Source organism: Stylophora pistillata, chromosome 3, assembly GCF_964205215.1.
Source record: "Stylophora pistillata chromosome 3, jaStyPist1.2, whole genome shotgun sequence".
Taxonomy (NCBI): Eukaryota; Metazoa; Cnidaria; class Anthozoa; order Scleractinia; family Pocilloporidae; genus Stylophora; species Stylophora pistillata.
Window position 1 is genome coordinate 17,640,606 of NC_142521.1, and position 16,711 is coordinate 17,657,316.

Consider the following 16,711-nt stretch of genomic DNA (forward strand, 5'->3'; position numbering starts at 1 on the left):
CTGTCACGAGCGTAGGACAACGAAAAAAAGCTGTCTCCAATTGAACCTTCGGAGTCCGCGCCACAATGCTCTACCACGGAGTTCCTGAGAGCTTTTTTTTTGCGCTAGGGCATTACTAGATTCCTAGCAATGGCACTTATCCTGCGTACTGCGAGGATCAGTAATGTCGAAAGCTCCTTGCCATTAAATAAGCTAAAAAAAAAAAAAAAAAATTGAAATTTTGATCTCGGTAGTGAAGTAAGGGAAAATGATTTTTTGTTTTTTTTTATCGGGCGCGGGAAGGAAAAAAATAACATGGTCGTGGTGGTCCATTGCCTGGAAATTCCTCTCTCCGCTTGTTATTTACGGTAGGAGGTGACATCAAAACTCTACGTACCTCTCGTCTTCGCCGATAAAGTTGCTCTCCACAAAACTTTTTCAGTTAGACCCTCGCGACAGTATCTCAGGTTCTTGCTATGTCTCTTTGTCCTTAGTTCCTTTTTGGCCGTTGTGTTGAATTTGGTTTTATGGCGATCAATAGAAAGTAATTAATTCCTAAAATCATTTCAAGCCAGCCGTTCTCACTGTTGTTTGTCCTGTTTATTCTACCCCAGGGGTTTTCTTGTTTAGTGTCATTCAGTGGAACGGCGTAACATATGGTGATTATCAGTACCCTCCATGGGCAGAATTCTGTGGTTGGGTTCTAGCGCTAGCCTCCATGCTGTGGATTCCAGGAGTTGCAACCTACAAGATTATCAAAACCCCTGGGAGTTCTTTGTATCAGAGAATACGTCTTCTTATGAGGCCAGACGAGGAGGAGATGAAAGCGATAGAGTTACGCGAAGGCTTAGCAACACAAGGAGAGATGGAAACTCTCTAGAGAATCCTGATTTCATTGGGCCTGTTTATAAAAGAGTTATTTTAATTTGTTTTAATTTTGAAGAAAGCATGAGCGGTAATCTTAGTCAGTTTGATGTTGGACTTTGCAGTAACATTAGTATTTGTCGGTATAAATTTAATTTTGATTATTTTTTCCACAATTTTACGTCAAGCTCGTTTCCTTGGTTCTGATGTTTAAAATTGCTAAAATTATGGCCAGTTTAAGAAAGACCAAGTTGTTGGCATGAGTAATTTGCATGGTTTTTCGTTGCCCGATTTCACAGGGAAAACGAATGAGAATAATTAATTAAGTGGCAAACGTTTATGTAAATTTGCCGCTTGTAAGTAAGACAAAGTTTACATATTTAGCAGCATGTCTTCCGCGTATAATATTTGCTTGTTTGATCGCTGTTTTTCACATTCCACTTCCAGATGTTTATTTTACAAAGAGTTGTCAACTCCAAGTATAATATCATGTTACGTGATCTAGGGTATTTGGGATAATGAATTACGGAATGAGAGTATTTTCTGTTCGTGGGACTTGAGGATTGAACACAAAAAGCTGAAGATACGAAGGACATGATTTTGGAAATATTTCTTCGGAATGTTATTCTGTCAAATAAAGACAAAAAGCCATATTTTGTTTGTTTAAAAAACTAATTGACGTCTCAGGAGTTTCGCTGATAATAATAATTGCTTGTTAGACTATTATGGAAAGCAGCATTTGTAGTATTTGCACTGGAAGTTTTTTTTGTGAACTCACTACAATATAAAAAATTACTGATGAAAACTTAAGGAATCATATTTTTTTGCAAACGAAATATTTTCGTTTGTTTGCAATTTGCTGAAAACTTGAGGTCTTCACATGTGAAACTATTTGTCATCTACTTCACATTTTAAGATTAAAAATGGCTTGCTATGTAATATACAGTAACTGTAACTGTAATGTTTAAATTAGAGCGAAATTTTCTGCTTCCGTTGATATTACAACCGTTTCTTTGAGGCCTCTAGCCCATTTACTCATTCATTTTTCTGGAAAGAAAGATACATCGATTCAATGACTGCAAAGTTTGGCTTTTGGTCAGGTATATTAATTGTAGGAGTTATAAAAGGCATTCTCTCACTAAATCGGAGGATAGTGTCATCAGTAGAAACTTCCTTTGAATCCACAGGACTTTTTTCTGTGGCGATTACAATTATAATTATCGCCAAAAATGTTTATCGCTCTTATAACATAGTTAATATTCCAATTATATTCTGCAGGTGGCATACAACTGCCGACGTTAGGAATAGTTTGATTAAGGCATTTGTCAAGTTTTACAGCTGTCTTGTAAAGGTTAATGCTTGCAATGTGGTCAGAGTGACACCAGCAGCCACCGGGAAAATGAAAAATTGAATTGCCACTTTAAAAACAACATCAAAGAAAGGTTAAGTTTCTTCGTGTTCTTTGTAGAAATCAGCTATAACTGAAATACTTTTTTCATTATCTTTATCGGTGATGTGCAGTCATTTTCCCGACTGCCGTTCATATGAAGAGGCTGACAAAAAAAAGTCTAGGAAGGCCGAGGGCTGTCAACCATTTATGGTCGGATGTCGCAGACAAACGCCCGGGAGATGCTGGTGTTATTCAATATGATCACTTCGTGTAACGCTTACTAGCACCTTTGTAGATTCAGGTGAGGTAGTGGTGCCATTTTAAATAAGCTAAGGCAAATAGAAATTAGTATTTTCTAATTTGTTGCTTACGTAGTAGTTCATATTACCTATGAGAGAGAATGAACATTTCAGAATAAACCAAGGAAACAGTCGATATGTGAAACTGGTTGAAGTTTTCGTTGGGAATTGGAGCACCCTGACCACACAGGTCTCCTTCAGAAATGCAACTGATAATCAGTAACAATAGATAACCCAACTCTTCAGGAAATTCATGTGAACATCAAATAAGTACAGTAGTATACAGAGTTACACTGACACATTTGATATTACACATTATTTGCGCGTGAAAGTGTGACCCCTTGCGCGTCCTCCTGATCACACTTAGGCGTGACTAAAAGATTCCCCAAATTCAAATCGTCATCTTGGACGCCAATCCGGCCAACTAGTTTGCTAATTTATAGCACGTGTTACAAAATACCCTTCTCTAATTTTCTCTGTACCATAGCACCCCAGTATACTACGAAGCTCCTATTAGCCTTGCAAAGTTTCACTAACCATGAGCGTTATGATGAAAAGGAAAGGTCGGTTGAGCCTTGAAAATATCAGAGATTTGAATGGTTGAGGGTTTGTCCTTAAGCGATCGTTTTGTGGACATTATTTTAAATATAAGTAGTTTCAGAATACCAATTCACCAATCTTTTACTGACTTGATATTTTCAGCACTAGTACCTACAAAATGCACACCTGTATTTCTTTTTTTTTTCTCTTTTTCCTTTTTTTCCCGGTCACCATTTTGATTGAGAGGTGTGTTTTGAATCCTGGTCGCTCTACAAAGTGATGGAGATGAGTCTACAATGGACTGATTCGCTGCGGCCAGCCACTGAATACACTGTAAATGTACATTTCGAGTTGCTTACGAGATATTCGACGACAACATTACTGCTGTCATAAATCTGAAAGTCCTTACCACATCAAGTATGGAATTCTTTTCTTGTACTCAGATGGAAATGACCTGAAAATCATCCACCTTGTAATAATGAGAACCCCTCCGATCTTCGATACTGGTCGTCTCGCTTTTAGAACGACTAACTTCACATTTCTTCGAACGGCTGCTGAAATTAAGCGACTGGCACTGATTGGTTACCAAGCAAGTCTTCATACATTGCATGACGTCAGTGACACTCGGTGCGGTAATCACGTGACCAGGCAATACTTCATCCGCACCAAATCGTGGCATGAACAACGCCACCGAGACTAGATGAAACACGGGAGAAAACGGAGCAGTGTTAATTGCTGTGTAACTTTTCAATGTGCATCGAAGTGTTTACCACTGTGCATGTGCACGTAGAGATTCAAGAGTAGACTGGTTATGCCACCAAGTTAAAATGGCAATTTAGCAATATATTGCCGGACTTTACAATTAAACTAATTCTAAGTCTCGACAATGTCCCTATGGGGATTCCAAATGACGCCAAATGTGACGAATGAAACAAGTGACTCACGAGCTGAAGAAGTGTGTCGCTTTTGTTTCTCACAAAAAAGCTTGTTTTCTGTTATCTGTGATTGACCAAACACAATGTGAAATATAATCATGTTGTATTAAGCAAGGATCAGGAAAAAAATTAAGGACTATCGCAAATTCACCTCGTAGCACTCCATTTCTCGTTGGTAGCAATTACTTGCTTACGTTTTGGAAAAGTCGTGCAATTTTTTTTTAAAACTACATGCCGTGTTGCCGAAAGCGAAGCAGACAAGTTTGCATGAGGTCAGCCTCACGTCTGTGCTCTAATAGATCATAGGTAAAGACCAATCACAATCACCCTAAAAATTTACGCCATTGTACCTTCTGGCCAAGGCTCTCCATAAACCTCCATTCTTACACAAGTCCAATTCTGCCATTTTAACGGTATAAGGCGCACATACAGAGCTTGAATCACCGGGATGATCATGTTCTTTTTTACTTCATGCGTGTTGCTATTTCCTTGCAGAACCTGTTAAATTCATGCAAAGGAACGAAGTTTAGAAAAATGGTTCGGGAAAAGAAAGTTTGCTAACTCAAGTATCCAGAGCTGATTTACTAAGGGTGCCACTCGTCTTATAACGATGTTTTCGTCATTATTCAAAACTGTCGTGTCATCCCAGCCAATTTTATAGTTTGTTTCTAGTATCTATGTGAGACTTTTTAACTATGAGAAATATCGCTTCATAAGAAATATCGCTTCATATCAAACGTTTGTGGAGAAGATGGATGGATAGGGAGCTTGTAGGGTACAAGAAGTCAACTGAACAACGCATGTAGACGTTTCAACAGTTTTTCGTTCCACTACTTGCTTCTGTTAGAAATGTTTTGTAACACAAACAAGACAAGCAATGACACGACTAACGTTTTATTCAACTTCGGAAACGGCTCACACGCGAGAAACACAGTCGTAAGTCAACTAAACTGCGCATGTCCGACCCAACCAGGGCTCATGCTCCACGCTACAGTTTATTTATTAGTCTATTAATTTGTCTATTTCTACCTTTGGAGATTCCTCCCATCTAACACCATCGTCAGACCATCGCAGTTTGTACCCTTCCAGATAACTATCATTTCTAGGGTTACCTCGAGTGGCAACTCCACAAATGCGGTAAGTTTGGCCAAAATCTATCTACAAATGTTAGATACATGTGGCACTAGCGAATCGAAAAGTACTCGAAGGGAAAGAGATCCTGGGTTAGTCCATCGCTATCAGACAAAATTGTAATTCACACCTTTTTGAGCATAATTATCTATTAATCATAGAAATGTTTACGTCGTCCGTGATTGATAAATGATTATCTAATAAGCTGAATGATACATGCAATTTGATTGGTGCGTGATTATGAATTATTGAAGGAGGCGCGTAAAAGACGTCACCATAGACAATCGATGCTTTTTTATTCAAGAAAACCAATAGAATCCGTGTTGTCATGCATCTGTTCATTAATAGGTCATACAAGACGTCTAAATGGGGTAAGAACATCAGTAACACACTCGGCTGCGCCGTACAAGCCTCTTCAGTTTGTTGTTCTCTATGATCTATTCGTGACCTTAAGCAGTCAGAACGACAACGGCGAAGAAAATGTCGATTTATGATAGAAATTTCCCAAGCGATGGGTAGGAAACGGATATATCGCGCTTTAATTGGTGGGTCTAAGTCATAATAAACAACTGTATTACGGTCCACATTTCCAGAAAATTCCTGAAATAATAAAATAAATAAATGAGATTTCAGTGTAATTAAACTGAACTGAAGCAAGAAATCTGTAATAAAAGTGGAAACCAGCTTTTGTTAAACCTTACTAATTTTTTCAACCAAAGTTCCACAGATTTAGAAATTGTACATGAAGAAATTTCAGCGCGTTTTAAAGAGAACTAAGATGGGAATATCGACTGAGAAAACCAGTTTCCATTTATTTCGAATGTGTTGGCAGTGAGGCAAAGTCGTAGTAACAAATGCTGAAGAGGCAGAATTTTTTTAAATGTCAAAAAGAAAACGAAGGGTGGTGAAGCCTTTGAAGTACAGAGATTGGTTTGTTTTTCCATGTGGAAAGAGATGAAACATGAGGGCTACAAATCAATTGGCGTGCATATCGTAGTCATCGAAGTGTTTCACAGAACAGAGGCAAAAATCTTTAAAAACCATATTTAAGCAAAAGGAATGTTTAAAACAAAGAAATTAAAGGAGGTGAGATTGATGAAAACTAAGGGTTTCTTAATAGAAACAAAGGGATAAGTTTCTAAAGAAACGGCAAATTGGTAACCAGGCTGAAGATTTTTGCATTAACCCGTCTGAAATTTTGTCAGGACAGATGACAGAATTTATCTTATTGACCATACTATTCGGCTATCGCGTTCTGGTGAAGAGGCCCGATGAAGGATAATTTATATTCATAGACAGCAATTGACAGTTTTGGCTCACCTTAAGCGATTCACCGTTTTCCGTTTAGTACACGAACTCATCACCATGATTCTGTATTTATTCGATTAAGCGCCCAGGGCGCTTATTTAATTTTTGGTCTTTCAGGGTGGGCGCTTATTCGAGGTGGGCGCCTATTCGAGGCTGGGCGCTTATTAAATTTGCACCATTTTCATTAAGTAAAATGAAACAATGAAACTAGAGATTGTGAGCCATAAAAGAAATACCGTACCGTAATAATCAATACCAGTATTCCCCTTGTGCACTTTATTATGGGTGGGCGCTTATTCGAGACTGGGCGCTTATTAACTTTTCTACCTTCAGGTTGGGCGCTTATTCGAGGCTGGGCGCTTATTCGAATAAATACGGTTACTGTATTGCACATTGTGTTGAGTCACCCACCGAGAAAAGTCTCTCCTTCCCTGTACGTGTAGCCAAGCCTGTCACGCTTATATCCTGACTCCGTGATGTTTTCGAGGCACACATGAAAAACTAATGACTCCCGAAATTTCGAGAGAAAGCTCGCTCCTCCCAAAAAATTCGAGCAAACGCCGTGTTTTGTGAAGAAACTACATCATAACAAAACACAAGAAATTTCCCGCTGGACTAATAGTACTTGTCATGACTCTGATTATATTAAATTTTCTCTTATAGCCTCACCTTCAAAAAACAATTATGGGCTCGTTTTCGGGAATCCTGTAAATTCTCTTTCCCGAAAATATCTTTACATTCAAGACAAAAGTATAACATGCAAACCATCACCACTCGCCTCAGACCCTCCGCTGCCTCCACTCTCCACGGACAACTACAATGTGTTGAATGCAGACGAAGCATCTGGATGTAAACTCTTCACCTATGAGGAAGATCCTGGTACAAGTGATGTTTGCGCTGCTAATCATTTTGCCTTGAATCTGAGGGAAGGAAATGCGTGGGAGGAAACTGTTAAAAACACTAAGAAAAAATTCCTTTTCTTAAACTTCTTTTCAAGATTTAAAGATGGACCGAAAAGCACAAAGGTTCGCAAATTCCGGAAATAATTCAATTACAACTGTGATGACCTTGTTTGAAACAAAATAAACCATGAACCTTAATGTTTATAAAATAAACTGACTCTTTTGAGTTTCTTACCCGTATTGCTGACTTCTTTACATTTTATTCATTCATTTATTCAGTTTTCATTTAACCCCCCCCCCCCCCAAAAAAAAAAACACTGAACAAATTAACAATAATAAAAGTGAAAGTTCTTCATGGCGTGAGTTTCTTGTGTTCTCTATTCGTAATCCGAGCAAGAATTTTTATGTATTTCTAAAACTTAACCTCAAGAAAGCTGAAACGAATTCGGCACTTTGTGCATTTTGTAACCGGTGAGTGCAGCAGGTAGGTTTAACAAATGGTAAACACCACAGCATACACTATTGAGATATGGATGCACGCGGGAGGTTGCTAAGCACGAAAGAAGCGTGAGAGTCGCTCGAGGCGATAGCCGAGAGTGACTCTAGCTTCTTGAGTGCTTAGCAAACCTCCCAAGTGCATCCATAACTCAATAGTGTACGCTGTGGTGTTTACCATTTGTTTTATAACATAACATTGATACATTGTAGCTAAAGAGTTCCCTTTTATTTAACAAATCTTACGTGACCAGAAAAAACAAACGCGCGCGGAAAAATAGTCTTTGCATTTGCTCACGTCAGCAGCGTACACCCATGGGCAAATGGGGGACGCTAAATTGACCAATCAGAGCGCGCACTTTGCTCTGGTTATGTTATAAAATCAGATCGACGAGGATTCACCTCATCTTTATCGCTCACAGAGCCACCCCTGAAATGTCTTGGATTCTCGCACTCAATATCTCGTTGATAAGTTACGCGGTTTCCAAGAAAAGAATTATTTCACTTCCGGCACTTTTAAAATAACTTTTTACTCATTTGTCATAGGCCTAGTTATAGTCAAGGCGTACTTTATTTTTATAGATTTTTGGTTTACTTTTACTAATTATTATTATTGTCATAAGATATTCTCATTTTCCATTTTCATAACTTGGGAGCCAAATTTTACTCCCGCCTCCCTATCTTGTTAGGATCGCTAGTGGTCTTTATCACCAAACTCGAAAAGGTTCTTTTTGCGCAGCGCATGTGGACCACCGGCTGAAAGAAATACTAATACAGGAAGGACGAGAATGACTACGAAAGTGACTAAATGAAACCGAAGACCACATCTTATTGGCTGACTGAAGGGGACCTATGTTGGGAAAGACGAAGGAATGAGTGAAATATATTAATATTGGTAAGGTTTATTTTTAACGCAAGACATTGAATAAGGCTACAAGTTATGGTGAGTACTGTTTTGTTTTATCAGCTACTGTTACTTTGAAATACGCTGTAGGTAAATAAGTTTGACATGAAATTCCGTCATACCAAACGAGCTGCTTATCTCCATTATGTTATGGTTGGAACAACGACAGTTGTGACATCTGTGATACAAACCGAAAAAAATATATACATTCATAAATGAAAAGAAAATTACAGGCAGCGAGATCGGTTTAAACAATTGTAATCCCACTCAGAATCAGAAACGAATTCGATCAATTGAAAAGTACACAATCATTGCTGATCAAATTGAATTCTTTTCGAGCTACCTTCTAGTCCGAGCTATTCAAAGTCGACCGCCCCATGTTGTGCTTTCGAGTCAACCCCTGTCGGAAAAATGGAAATCGAGTAAAACGGAGGGATGGACACATTTATTCATTTTTCTTTAATTACTGGAAGAGAGATAAGAAGAGATGCATAGATTTTTACCCAAGGTTTTGGTTGTTCCATCTTGGCACATGTATTCCGTTTTTTTTTACCCCCAACTTTGATTACTAATGATGAATTTGAGCCTGAAAAACTGATGTAATATTTATCTTGGGTTACAGATCTAAAATTCACTGCCATTGAACAGTTGGATTTTCTTACAGAGATCGATCATTGTAGAATTGAGGCTTTTTTCTCTGAAAGGTAGGCTATCTGTGTATGATGATTGACCCTTCACGAATTTTTCATTTTCCAGTGCGTGTGATTTACATAATGTCTATCAAAAATACGAGATCAAGAAAATGTCAGGAATTTCAATTTTTACCTAAAACTGTACAAGTCGTTTATCGATTGTCTACTGTTCACAAAATGTAAAATATAATTGAAAATATGCCTACCTTCAGAGAGAAGATGGCAAAGACTGAAACTTTAACGTCACATAATAAAATAATTTGGTGGCCTTCACGTGTATTTACGTTTTTTCCCCAATAGGAAGAACAACTGTTGAAAGTGAAACTTTGCAAATTATCAACAAAATTTATTTTCTAATTATTATTTGGCCCCCGAAAAAAGCTGTCAGTAAATGTTCAGCGCAGAAAAAACTTCAGTGATGCTATCTATTATGCGAAATTTTGTCCTCTGAGCTATTGAATGATTCATAAACAGTGAGCAAAGGTTAGCTTTTCATTTACGAGGCGAGAGAAGGTAAAAACTGGTTGCTCTTCTTTAGGGTCTTCCGCTTATCAGAGTTTCTTATTAGAAGGTAACGAGTATAGCGTTCCCTGAAAAATTGTGTCCGATATTTTAGCGAAAAATGTGAGAGCAGAGAAACCCTGGCTTAGAGATAACTCATCAATGTTCTACAAATTTATAGCTCTCGGCTTCAAGAATTCGATGGTTCCTTTTGAGTTTTTCAGATGGCTTGAAGGAAAATTCAACATTACTTTTAAAGAATTCCCGACTTATATACTAGTGAAGGGTTAATTTCTCGTGATCACGAACATTATCATAAAGATTCTTTATCTCCTATTGTCAGGAAAAGTTGGCCTTAATCAGAAGATTTGATTCAAGAACCTTTACTTGCTTCAATCGGTGAGTTTCTCTGGAGCTGACGTACTCAGATTTAGTTTCTATGCATGTGTTGCGTGAATTGCGTGACATTGTAACGAACCTGTTATTGGAAGAAATAATAGCCTCCATGTGAAGAGTCTTCATTTTTATTTTTCTTTACGGAAATCTGGGATTGGATTTCTGCTCTAAGATCGCAAGGATTCCCTACGAAAATAAAGAATAGAAGTCTGAAAATTTATCTTTGGGCGATCAAGAGCGTTTTTAACCCTTTAACTCCTACGAGTGACACAGACAGAATTTCTCCTTACAAGATCAAAATAATATGAAGTGGACAAGTGTTGAGAATAAGGAAAAATATCGAATAGCGAATTATTAGTTGATCCAATGCCAAATTCTCCAAACCAACATCATTAGAATTGTGTGGAAGACAGTAAGGGAATTACTTAAAAGATCTCGGGGGTGAAAGGGCGAAGGGATTTCTGAAGAGACCTCGATACTCCCCTCCATTGTTTGCGGTCCGAGGTAATTATAGATGGAATTTTAGAGGGCTCGAAAATCGTTAATATACCTGTCAGAACTTCTACCCATTTATCCATTTTGAAGCCGGAACAAAGCCATTGTTCTTGTTGACTTATTTTCCAGCCTGTAATACTGGGGATTCTCGCTCTTAAATTGTTTGAATAATTCGCCTTTGATGAATTGTGTTTTTAACATCATTGAATTATTTTTTTCGACAACAACGTCAAGGGTCAAAATGGTCAGCACAGAAGAGGTTCAGAACACAGCATTCATAGCTTGGGTGATAGCTGTCTTCCTTCGTAACACGGGTCGTGCATTACAAGCCATCCAGTTATGCAATGAATGTTTGATTGTGCTAAACCGTCAGGCGGTGAATATGGATAGTTCATTGGCCAAATCCATTTTACGTGCTATCTATAGCATAATGACGGAAGCGTACGACGCAATGAACGATCACGCGGGTAAAGTGCAATGCTTCAAGAAACTTCATCTCCTTTGTAATGACTGTGATGACAGTTCTGAGAAAGCATGGCAAAATCTAATACTGGCGAAAACACTAAGCACGCAAAATAGGTTTTTAGAGGCCAGTTTATTTTATGAGTTAGCGATTGATATCGTGGAAAAGAATGGCGACGCAAAAGGAGAGGCTATTTGTCGTAGAACCCTGGCAGTACTGCTTTACACCTTAGGAGAATATCGCACTGGTAAAGAGCATCAAGAGAAAGCACTTGCACTCACAATGAAAATCGGCGATAAAGAAGGAGAAGCATCAAGCTACGGAAACCTAGGAGCATTCTTCCATTTGCTTGGTAATTATGAAAAGGCCCGAGAGTATCAGGAGAAAGCACTCGCTATCGGAATAGAAATCGGCGATAAACAAGGAGTAGCAGCGAGCTACGGAAACCTAGGAACATTGTTTCGATTGCTTGGTAATTATGAAAAGGCCCGAGAGTATCAGGAGAAAGCACTCGCTATCCGGATAGAAATCGGCGATAAACAAGGAGAAGCAGCGAGCTACGGAAACCTAGGAACATTGTTTCGATTGCTTGGTAATTATGAAGAGGCCCGAGAGTATCAGGAGAAAGCACTCGCTATCCGAATAGAAATCGGCGATAAACAAGGAGAAGCAGCGAGCTACGGAAACCTAGGAACATTGTTCGAATCGCTTGGTAATTATGAAAAGGCCCGAGAGTATCAGGAGAAAGCACTCGCTATCCGAATAGAAATCGGCGATAAACAAGGAGAAGCATCGAGCTACGGAAACCTAGGAACATTGTTCGAATCGCTTGGTAATTATGAAGAGGCCCGAGAGTACCAGGAGAAAGCACTCGCTATCCGAATAGAAATCGGCGATAAACAAGGAGAAGCAGCGAGCTACGGAAACCTAGGAACATTGTTTCGATTGCTTGGTAATTATGAAAAGGCCCGAGAGTATCAGGAGAAAGCACTCGCTATCCGAATGGAAATCGGCGATAAACAAGGAGAAGCAGCGAGCTACGGAAACCTAGGAACATTGTTTCGATTGCTTGGTAATTATGAAAAGGCCCGAGAGTATCAGGAGAAAGCACTCGCTATCCGAATGGAAATCGGCGATAAACAAGGAGAAGCAGCGAGCTACGGAAACCTAGGAACATTGTTCCAATCGCTTGGTAATTATGAAAAGGCCCGAGAGTATCAGGAGAAAGCACTCGCTATCCGAATGGAAATCGGCGATAAAGAAGGAGAAGCAGCGAGCTACGGAAACCTAGGAACATTGTTCCAATCGCTTGGTAATTATGAAAAGGCCCGAGAGTATCAGGAGAAAGCACTCGCTATCCGAATGGAAATCGGCGATAAAGAAGGAGAAGCAGCGAGCTACGGAAACCTAGGAACATTGTTCCAATCGCTTGGTAATTATGAAAAGACCCGAGAGTATCAGGAGAAAGCACTCGCTATCCGAATGGAAATCGGCGATAAACAAGGAGTAGCAGCGAGCTACGGAAACCTAGGAACATTGTTCGAATCGCTTGGTAATTATGAAAAGGCCCGAGAGTATCAGGAGAAAGCACTCGCTATCCAAATGGAAATCGGCGATAAAGAAGGAGAAGCAGCGAGCTACGGAAACCTAGGAACATTGTTCCAATCGCTTGGTAATTATGAAAAGGCCCGAGAGTATCAGGAGAAAGCACTCGCTATCCGAATGGAAATCGGCGATAAAGAAGGAGAAGCAGCGAGCTACGGAAACCTAGGAACATTGTTCCAATCGCTTGGTAATTATGAAAAGGCCCGAGAGTATCAGGAGAAAGCATTCGCTATCCGAATGGAAATCGGCGATAAAGAAGGAGAAGCAACGAGCTACGGAAACCTAGGAACATTGTTCAAATCCCTTGGTAATTATGAAAAGGCCCGAGAGTATCAGGAGAAAGCACTCGCTATCCGAATAGAAATCGGCGATAAAGAAGGAGAAGCAGCGAGCTACGTTAACCTAGGATCGAATTTGTTAACGCTCGGTGAATTTGATGAGGCTGAAAGATATATCAATGAAGCATTACGGATTTCCATAAGAATAAATGCGAGAAAAATCGAGGCAAACTGTTATAGACGGCTGACAGCTTTGTTTTTGTCCCGCGGTAAATTTCCAAGGGCGGACGACTATCTGGAGAAAGCACGGGCAATTAGAATAGAAATCGGTGACAAACCAGGAGAAGCAGCAGATTACGGCTTCCTCGGAGATATTTCCTGTCAGTCTGGTCTGTATGACAAGGCTCAAGAATGTTACAAGGAATCACTTGTGATCCATACGGAAATTGGTGAAAGAAAAGGAGAAGCACTTTCTTACGCAGATTTAGCAGCATGTTCTTATTCGCTTAGTAAATATGACGTGGCTGAAGATTATTATCAAAAGGCACTCTCTTTGAGCAAGGATATTGGACTCAACCTGGAAGTGTTTCAGATCCTTTGTAATCTAACAGTGTTGAAGTTATCACAATGTAATCCCGAAGAAGCCTTTCTCTATCTTTATCAGAGCATTGAAAAATTCGATACTTTGCGTGGTTTTCTTAAAGATAACGATCGGTTCAAAACATCTCTTTTAGAGAGGCACGGCACTTTCCCCTTCAAGTTGCTCAGCAATTTGCTTTGTGCCACCGGGAAGCCACAAGATGCTCTTTATGTTGAAGAGCTGATGCGGGCAAGAGGCTTAGCCGACTTGATGGCAGCTCGATACTCTGCTGAAATCCAGATCTCAGGCAATCCATATTCATGGTGTGGTATTCAAAAGATTATCAAGGAGACTGACTGTACCTGTCTGTACACCTCAGTTGCAAAAGGAGATGTACGGTTTTGGATTAAAAAAGCAACGGGAGTGGTTCGTTTCTCAAGAAAGAAAGTGAGCTTGCACACAGACGTGGTTCCCGAATTAGTACCTGACCTGGAGGAGTTTTTAAGAAAAAGCTTCGGCGACCCTGCCAAAGATATCACTGAAAAGAATCTTCTCTTCTTTTACAACATCATCATCGCTCCAGTGGCCCATCTACTGAAGCAGCCAGAAATCATCATTGTCCCCGATTCTTGTATGTACCAAGTTCCATTTGCAGCCTTAACTGACCAAGAAGGAAAACGTTTATCATCGACGTTCAGGATCCGCATCGTTCCCTCTTTGACGACTTTGAAGCTCATTCAGGACAGTCCTCCAGACTACCACAGTCAAACGGGTGCTTTGATAGTGGGTGACCCCAAGGTGGGCGTGGTAATGTACAAAGATAGACGCAAGGAAATAAGACCATTGCCATGCGCGAGAAAAGAGGCAGAGATGATTGGAAAACTCCTCGGCGTGACGCCGTTGATTGGAGACCGCGCAAAAAAGCAGACTGTACTGCAAGCAATAAACTCCGCGGGCCTAATACATTTTGCTGCTCATGGTTTTGTCGAACGTGGAGAGATTGTTCTTTCCCCCGAGTATGCAACCAACCATGTTCCCCCCCGAGAAGAAAGTTACCTTTTAACGATGGAGGACATTTCAAAAACTCAGCTGCACGCCAAGCTGGTGGTTCTAAGCTGCTGTCACAGTGCTCGTGGACAGGTTAAAACCGAGGGAGTTATTGGAATCGCTCGTGCGTTTCTTGGATCCGGTGCTCGTTCAGTTTTAGCGGCACGGTGGGCTTTAGAGGACGAAGCCACAGAACAGTTCATGACTCGCTTCTACGAGCATTTGTTTCATGGTGAAAGTGCTAGTGAGTCTCTGCACGAAGCCAGAATGTGGATGAGAAATAACGGCTTTGACGAAGTTACTCAATGGGCCCCTTTTGTGCTGATTGGGGACAACGTGACCTTTGATTTTGGAAAATGGCCAGGGTCATCAACACCCTGAGAGGTATGAGTAGAATAGACTGATTTTAAAGGAATGTGATGGATTAACAAAGCTCGAAAATCTGCGGTAGGAGGGCGCCATCTGCAAAAGACAGGACTGATATGCATTCAGAAAGACATGTGCATTTGTCAAGAAAGGTTCATCGACATCTTCGTGTAATGATCTGGAACAGGACAGTTCATAGCGAGCTATTCAAGAAATATAAGCAATGAACAAACTTCAGATGCCTTCTTTTCCGTCAAATTCTTAGTAGCTAGGTATCCATGCAAGGAAATTTTAATAATTTCTTTTTCTGAAAGCAATTTGTTTCAAGCCAAACCAATTTCAAATGAGTTTTCTTTAAGTAATAATTTAAGTCAAATAAGATAATGTCAAATATTTTTTTCAGTTTTTCAAGCAACTCTCCATTTCGTCTTATGTATTTATAGTCCGAAATTTTTTTCAAGGTTAAAATTACTTGAAATTTCAAGCAAATCTCTATGATCACGTGTATGCGATGAAAAGACGTTTACTAGCACTGGGATATAGTTCAATAAGGTTTACATTCTGCTTTCTTCTTTTGCAAGGAAATCAGCTAGAATCTTACAGAATATTTTATAGCGCCCCGAGCGCTCCAGATGTTACCTGGCTGTACAGATCGGTTCACAACTTTTGCTATTTTTTTTTATCTCGTCAAATACAAAAGTTAGTCAAGCAGATTACTTAGTTCGATATTTGTCGGAACCCGAGCCGGCCTGCTATTAGGGACCTTAAGCAGTCAGGACGGCAACGCCAAGGAAGACTTCGATTATAAAATGAATTTCTACTCATAGTCAGAATTTCAAAAATGCCTGCATGAGCTTACTGTCTCATACGGCGCCACAGCTGAACTTCAGCATGACGTATAGAAGTAGCGTTGAGTTCCAAATGGAAATTAAAATAATTTGCCGTCGCGGTTTCGGTTCGCAGACGACGCAAATTTTGGCGATTTCACGTTGTTGTTTTGCATAGGACGGCTAAGAAATGTACAAATTTTCAAAACACACGTGCTGAGCTATTGTTCTGCCAATTAGATCTGTTGTTTTTCCACGTCCTCCTTGCCGTTGCCGTCGTGGCTGCTTAATATAAGGTCCCTATTTACTCTGTGGTCGAGGGGAACTTCACGAAGAAATAGCATTCACTAATCTGTGTTAAAGGGAGAATCCTTTCGATGAAGTGGAAGTACCTATATTTTTTTTTTTCAACACAAAAAATTTTATGAGTAAGAAGCTGATTGCGAACTTTAAAATTTTTACAAATTAAGAAGCTGATTGCGAAGTTTAGAATTATTACAAAATTAAGAAGCTGACTGCGAACCATATTATTAATATAAAATTTATAGACCACTGAACTGGGCTCTGTTAGATTTAAGGCGTTACATTAAATTTTGTCCTAAAACTGATCGACCACAGCATAATTTTTGTTTTTGGGGCGGGAAAGGGCCATGGGAACGAGGTTGAGGATGCTTTTCAGTAAAAGCTAGCATTAGATGGCAAAGTGGTCCTGAG

The 16,711-nt window shown here is 39.7% G+C and overlaps 2 protein-coding genes across 6 annotated transcripts in view; both read left to right on the forward strand.

Moving 5' to 3' along the window:
- LOC111342739 (sodium- and chloride-dependent GABA transporter 1) overlaps positions 1–2,666 on the forward strand; it is a 34,046-nt gene extending 31,380 nt beyond the window's left edge. For all 5 annotated transcript variants that reach the window (XM_022949857.2, XM_022949867.2, XM_022949881.2 and 2 more), the window contains exon 6: positions 594–2,666. In XM_022949857.2, coding sequence (XP_022805592.1) covers positions 594–859 — 266 coding nt within the window. In that variant the 3' untranslated portion in view covers positions 860–2,666. The remainder of the gene's footprint in view (positions 1–593) is intronic.
- A 6,705-nt stretch (positions 2,667–9,371) lies between these two features.
- Positions 9,372–16,605, forward strand: LOC148734831 (uncharacterized). The gene is made up of 3 exons (XM_088755319.1): positions 9,372–9,451; positions 10,284–10,339; positions 11,066–16,605. Exon 3 carries the CDS (start codon positions 11,073–11,075, stop codon positions 15,183–15,185), a length of 4,113 nt encoding a protein of 1,370 aa, XP_088611445.1. The 5' UTR covers positions 9,372–9,451; positions 10,284–10,339; positions 11,066–11,072; the 3' UTR covers positions 15,186–16,605.
- Positions 16,606–16,711: the final 106 nt, after the last annotated feature.